The sequence below is a fragment of the Lathyrus oleraceus genome, chromosome 5, assembly GCF_024323335.1.
Source record: "Lathyrus oleraceus cultivar Zhongwan6 chromosome 5, CAAS_Psat_ZW6_1.0, whole genome shotgun sequence".
Taxonomy (NCBI): Eukaryota; Viridiplantae; Streptophyta; class Magnoliopsida; order Fabales; family Fabaceae; genus Lathyrus; species Lathyrus oleraceus.
In genome coordinates this window covers 15986971-15993262 of record NC_066583.1, presented here as the reverse complement: position 1 = coordinate 15993262, position 6292 = coordinate 15986971, and the positions used below count along the sequence as shown (strand labels likewise).

General features: G+C 33.7%; 1 protein-coding gene across 8 annotated transcripts; it reads right to left on the bottom strand.

The window, feature by feature from the left end:
• Positions 1-2339: 2339 nt before the first annotated feature.
• LOC127085073 (uncharacterized) lies at positions 2340-5671 on the bottom strand. Of its 8 annotated transcripts, XM_051025642.1 has the most exons (4): positions 5512-5671; positions 4271-5011; positions 4133-4201; positions 2340-3994 (listed from the first exon to the last, which is right to left on the bottom strand). In XM_051025642.1, the coding sequence occupies exons 1-4, from the start codon at positions 5563-5565 to the stop codon at positions 2657-2659; spliced, it is 2202 nt and encodes a 733-aa protein (XP_050881599.1). In that variant the 5' UTR covers positions 5566-5671; the 3' UTR covers positions 2340-2656. The 8 variants fall into 8 exon arrangements, with proteins under 8 accessions (XP_050881599.1, XP_050881596.1, XP_050881598.1 ...); XM_051025639.1 differs by having other exon boundaries at positions 4064-5011; XM_051025641.1 differs by having other exon boundaries at positions 4133-5011.
• Between the last annotated feature and the right edge of the window lie 621 nt (positions 5672-6292).

The following is a 6292-nucleotide window of genomic DNA, read 5'->3' as shown; positions in this document are numbered from 1 at the left end:
AACTTGGTTGGAGTCAGGGTTGGCTTTTGGTTTCTCTCCTTGAGTATCTTCCAACCATCCATCAGGTAAACTTGGTTGGAGTCAGGGTTGACTTTTTCTTTCTCGGCCCGACTGTCTTTCAACCATCCATCAAGGTAAACTTGATTTGAGTCAATGTTGACTTTTACTTTCTCTGCTTGGGTACCTTTCAACCATTTATCAAGGTAAACTTGATTGGTGTCAGGGTTGGTATTTGCTTTCTCTCTTCAGGTATCTTTCAACCATCCATCAAGGTAAACTTAGTCGGAGTTAAGAGAGGATTTTTGGTTCTTCAGTGGAGTGTTTTTGAGCCAGCCATCAAGGTAAGGCTGATCAATTTGGTTCATATCTCTTGCAAAGCTTCCGTGGTTATTCTACAATACAATTGAGTAAAGGGATATTAGTGAGTGACCTATTAATTACATGTTTTTGATGGTATATATGACTAAAAAACACAAGTGTGTTATGAGACATCTGCTATACATGGAATAAATATTCATTATGTATATACAGGAGATAGATACATAATTTGAAACTTAAGAAATAATGTGTAGAATATCTTTAATTTCATTAGAGCAAAAAAACATCATAATTTAGTTAAATCATATAGAACAACTCAATTCTAAGTGTTGTTGTATGCATGACAAACAACTAAGGAAAAAGATCTTAGAAGCAGACATTAAAGTCAAAATGCATGTACAATTGCAAATAAAGATGAAAATGATAGATTATGAACATGTTGAATTTTATTAAATTTAACATGCATGCACAATTGCAAATAAAGATGAAAATGGTCAATTATTATGATAAATAGATGATGAAAAATATAAGTGTAAAAGATAGAAGCATGCAAGGAAAATTAGTAACTCACAATCAACAAGAGTAGGAGAAAAGGGAGTAGAGACATAACAACTTTGTGTGTCATTTCTTTATGTTATATTTTTGTGGAAAAACTATTCTACTGAGAAATATGCATTGAAGTGGAAATGAGTTGAGCTATTTATAAGAAAGTAAGAAGTAATTAGGATGGTTATTAATTTTTTTATATTGATAGTAGATTTATGAACACATTTAATAATAACGATTATAATTCTTTGTAATTTGCATCAATAACAAACACAATTTCTCCCTTCATCCTATAATAATAAGTGATCTAGTTCAACATTCCATATAAATTAAGAAAAATGAATAAATGTAAGAGAGAAAATGATATTTTTACTAAAATACACTTATCATATATCGAAAATGATATAAATAATATTAATTAGAGAATAAAATTAAAAATAATATATTAATAATTAAAATAAACATTTATTTTAATACTCTTTTATTTTAAATAAGTCATTCATTACGAGACTAATAAAGTAATTAATTTAAAAAAACACAGATAGAGATGGTAATTTCAAATCAATCCAACATTTTGAGGGCTACCGACCGCTATGCCATTGGTGTACCAGAAACAACAAGTTCCATTTTTCGCTTAACTCAACTCCCAAACCCTAACTCAATCTCAATTCCCCAAGGTTCCATTTCTTCCGTTTTCATTTTCAATTTTTCCTTCTTATAGCTTTTGTAAGGTTCCGATTTCATAGAATTGCGTCATAGTATATCTCTTCTCTTTACCGCGATTGATACATTCTGTATTGTTTATTTTCATATCTTATCTCTATTCATTATTTTTGAGCTCCAATTTGGAACTCTTATTTTTTAGGTGTGACATGGAGGCATATGAGACATTGCATTCAACCTACCAATTATAAGGTCCCTGTATGAGCTGGATTCCTAGAATTCTTATTCCCTGAACATGATTGTTGCTTCCATGAAGTTTCTAAGACTGGTTTTTGTTGCTAACAAGAGAGAATTGTCCCTCCTATGTGTTAAAGCTAGAAGTTTTTTCCATACATTATTGCAATGAAAATAGCAAATCCTTCCCTTTCAACCATCAATTCCACAAGAATTCTGCCGTAATGGCCAAATGTTCTTTGCCTAGTTGATTCATCTACAACTATGGGAACCCATGCCCCGCATGCAATTTCAAAAAGGGTTTTCACTCTCGAATACTCTTCTGGCAAATTAACCAATCTTAACCAAACCAGCGAATAAGTGGATGTAGATTCTACTTGCAAGGTGAGTCGTTAAAATAATACAATATATGACTAGATCGATTGTTCAAATAAGTATTACATTAATTAAGTTGGCTTCAATTTAACCCAATAGAATATGATATAGACTTAGTCTTTCCATAATCTTTGTCTATATAGAGCCTATTATTTTCCTTGTCATTATCATGATTGAACAGTGATTCATACTGGTTCTTTACATAATAGAATTGAGACGATGTCTGATATTCATTAATACAAACAGAATTACAATACAAAGGATAACCCACAAATCACACATAATAACACTAAGATAATTGCTCTAAACTCCTTACTTAGAGGTCTAACAAACAACTACCTAAGTTTGATAAACTAAAGAGACGCCAACACAATTATCTCGTTTCTAGAAACAAGACCTTATTTAGTGCACAACCAAGACCTTATAGGACACTAAAATTATAGAAATTAAAAGCATAGGAAAAACATGAAAAGTTTTGGGACAGACACCGACTAACCGATATGAACTAGTTTCCTTTTATTCACTTGGTGGCATCTGATGGGCTTGGCACCCATAAGACATGCTTAACAGGGAAGAAATGACACAATGGACCTTCCCCAGGCTTCATTCCAAGTAGGTCAAATATAAAATGATTAGGATTCATGGCAGATGTGTCTAGGTGGCAAATTCCCAAAGCATTCATTATGTCTCCATATTCACCCTTTAGAAGAACTTTGAAGATCTTACTCCCTATGTCTAGGTAATGGCAATAGTAAAGTGCATATGGGTAAGGCCTAGGGTGACATGCTACCCATTTAGGAGCATAAATATCCTTTGAGATATCCAAAACAGTGTAGTTCTGCAAAGGCGCACCTGATGTTGTGGGATAGCTAGTTGAGTGAATGTTATAATTAGTGTCGACACCAATAATACCATGAACAAATTCAAGCATGGACTCTAAAGAAGTAGGGCAAGCCTTGGTCTCCCCTTTATTGGGTTCAGACTCACATTGATTAATTACGTCTATCATGTCTTCACCTTGAGGAGAATCTTTTGTGAGTGAGAATAGTTGAAGAAGGCTTGGGCTTTGTGATTTGGAGACAGGAATGTCGTCAGCTACTTTTCTTGGCAAGAACGGGGCATATTCTCTAATAGGAAATTGCAAGGTCATTACATTTCCTACATAAAGATCATCTAGACTGAAAAAAGCTACCTTGAATGCTTCTGTATGGTCAACTTTTGAAGATAGTTTTCCATTCGATTCTTCCAAGTGTTGTCCATTTTTCATGTAGTTCTCCGCACGCGAGTCTTTCAACCAACCATCAAGGTAAGCTTGCTTGGAATTCGGGATGGATTTTGCATTCTCAACATGGCTATCTTTCAACCATCCATCAAGGTAAATTCGGTTAGAGTTAGGGGAGGAATTTTCTTTCTCTGCTCGTGTATCTTTCAACCATCCATCAAGGTAAACTTGGTTGGAGTCAGAGTTAACTATTGCTTTCTCAGCTCGGGTATCTTTCAACCATCCATCAACGTAAATTTGGTTGGAGTCAGGGGTGGATTTTGCTTTTTCATCTCGGGTATCTTTCAACCATCCATCAAGGTAAACTTGGTTGGAGTCAGGGTTGACTTTGACTTTCTTGGCTCTAGTATCTTTCAACCATCCATCAAGATAAACTTGGTTGGAGTCAAGGGTCGATTTCGCTTTCTCATCTCGGGTATCTTTCAACCATCCATCAAGGTAAACTTGCTTAGAGTCAGGGGAAGATTTATCATTTTCAACTCGAGTATCTTTCAACCAACCATCAAGGTAAACTTCCTTAGAGTCAGGGGCGGATTTCTCCTTTTCAACTCGGGTATCTTTCAACCATCCATCAAGGTAAACTTGCTTAGAGTCAGGGGAGGATTTTTCCTTTTCAACTCGGATATCTTTCAACCATCCATCAAGGTAAACTTGCTTAGAGTCAGGGGCGGATTTCTCCTTTTCAACTCGGGTATCTTTCAACCATCCATCAAGGTAAACTTGGTTTGAATCAGGGTTGACTTTGGCTTTCTCGGCTCTGGTATCTTTCAACCATCCATCAAGGTAAACTTGGTTGGAATCAAGGTTGGATTTTGCATTCTCGACTCGAGTATCTTTCAACCATCCATCAAGGTAAACTTGGTTTGAATCAGGGTTGGCTTTGGCTTTCTCGGCTCTGGTATCTTTCAACCACCCATCAAGGTAAACTTGGTTGGAGTTAGGATTGGCTTTTTCTTTTTCAGCTCGGGTATCTTTTAGCCATCCGTCAAGGTAAACTTGGTTGGAGTCAGGGTTGGATTTTTCTTTCTCACCTCGAGTATCTTTCAACCATCCATCAAGGTAAACTTGATTTGAGTCAGGGTTGGATTTTTCTTTCTCACCTCGAGTATCTTTCAACCATCCATCAAGGTAAACTTGATTGGAGTCAGGGTTGGATTTTTCTTTCTCACCTCGGACATCTTTCAACCATCCATCAAGGTAAACTTGGTTGGAGTCAGGGTTGGCTTTTGCTTTCTCACCTCTGGTATCTTTCAACCACCCATCAAGGTAAACTTGGTTGGAGTCAGGGTTGATTTTTTCTTTCTCGGCCCGGGTGTCTTTCAACCATCCATCAAGGTAAACTTGATTTGAGTCAAGGTTGACTTTTGCTTTCTCTGCTCGAGTATTTTTCAACCATCCATCAAGGTAAACTTGATTGGTGTCAGGGTTGGTTTTTGTTTTCTCATCTCGGGTATCTTTCAACCATCCATCAAGATAAACTTGGTCGGAATTGAGGGAGGATTTTTGGTTCTTCTGTGGAGTGTTTTTTAGCCAGCCATCAAGGTAAGGTTGATCAATTTGGTTCATATCTCTTGCAAAGCTTCCATGGTCATTCTACATTACAATTGAATAAAATGATATTAATGAGTGAAAAATTAATTACATGGTTTTGATGGTATATATGACTAAAAAAACACAAGTGTGTTATGAGACACATTCTGCTCTACATGGAATAAATATTCGTTATGTATATATAGGAGATAGATACATAATTTGAAACTTAAGAAATAGTGTGTAGAATATTTTTTATTTCATTACATCAAAAAACATCATAATTTAGTTAAATCATATAGAACAACTCGATTCTGAGTGTTGTTGAATGCATGAAAAACAACTAAAGAGAAGAATCTTAGAAGCATGCATTAAAATCAACATGCATGTACAATTGCAAATAAAGATGAAAATAATAGATTATGAATATGTTGAATTTTATTAAATTTAACATGCATGCACAATTGCAAATAAAGATGAAAATGATAAATTATTATGACAAATAGATGATGAAAAATATAAGTGTAAAAGATAGAAGCATGTAAGGAAAGTTAGTAACTCACAATCAACAAGAGTAGGAGAAAAGGGAGTAGAGACATAACAACTCTGTGTGCCATTTCTTTCTATTATGTTTTTTTTTTAAAAACTGTTCTGCTGAGAAATATGCATTGGAGTAGAAATGAGTTGAACTATTTATAGACAAGTAAGAAGAAAAAGTACAAATAACAAGGAGGACAGTAAGACTTTGTTTGGCAAAATTATTTTTTAAGTTTTTAGTTCATTTCTTATAATTTATATATTTATGTTTAAATAATCTATTTGGTGACTGTTATTTTTCATGTGCTTATAACTTATTGTTATCAATTTGTAACTTATTTTGATAAGTTATTTCAAGTAGTTTATAATTTTTTTTCAATGCTATCATTATAGTCTTAATTGAAATATTAAAAAAAAATATATTAATCATATTTTTTTATGTCATTTCATATTTTTAAACTACATTAGTTTTGTAAATTTAAGCTGCTATCTTATGAGTTATGCACGAGTCTAACCTTAGAAAAATGATTTTCAACATTTAAAGAGTACCGTATACATGTCCACACCCTCATTAGTTGTTTTTTTGATCTTCTTTATATTTCTAAAATTGTTTGGTAAAAGTAGAAGAAATAAAGATAATCACATATACTTTCATTTTTTTCTCTTAATTGTACCTCTATTATCTTAATTCAAAATTTACATAGTGTCAATATTTTTTATTAAAAAAGCCGTTAGCTGAAAGGTAGTTTATCAAATAAATCCATAGTGTCAATATTTTGTTGATATAAAAATAAAGTTGTTAAATTT

What these genes read in the sequence shown, in the direction of transcription:
- LOC127085073 (XM_051025637.1), bottom strand. Translation starts at nt 5,565, where the DNA reads ATGGCACACAGAGTTGTTATGTCTCTACTCCCTTTTCTCCTACTCTTG. An exon ending in TTCTCCTACTCTTGTTGATT is followed by an intron (nt 5,012 to 5,511) that starts GTGAGTTACTAA and finishes ATTGTAATGTAG; the next exon opens with AATGACCATGGAAGCTTTGC.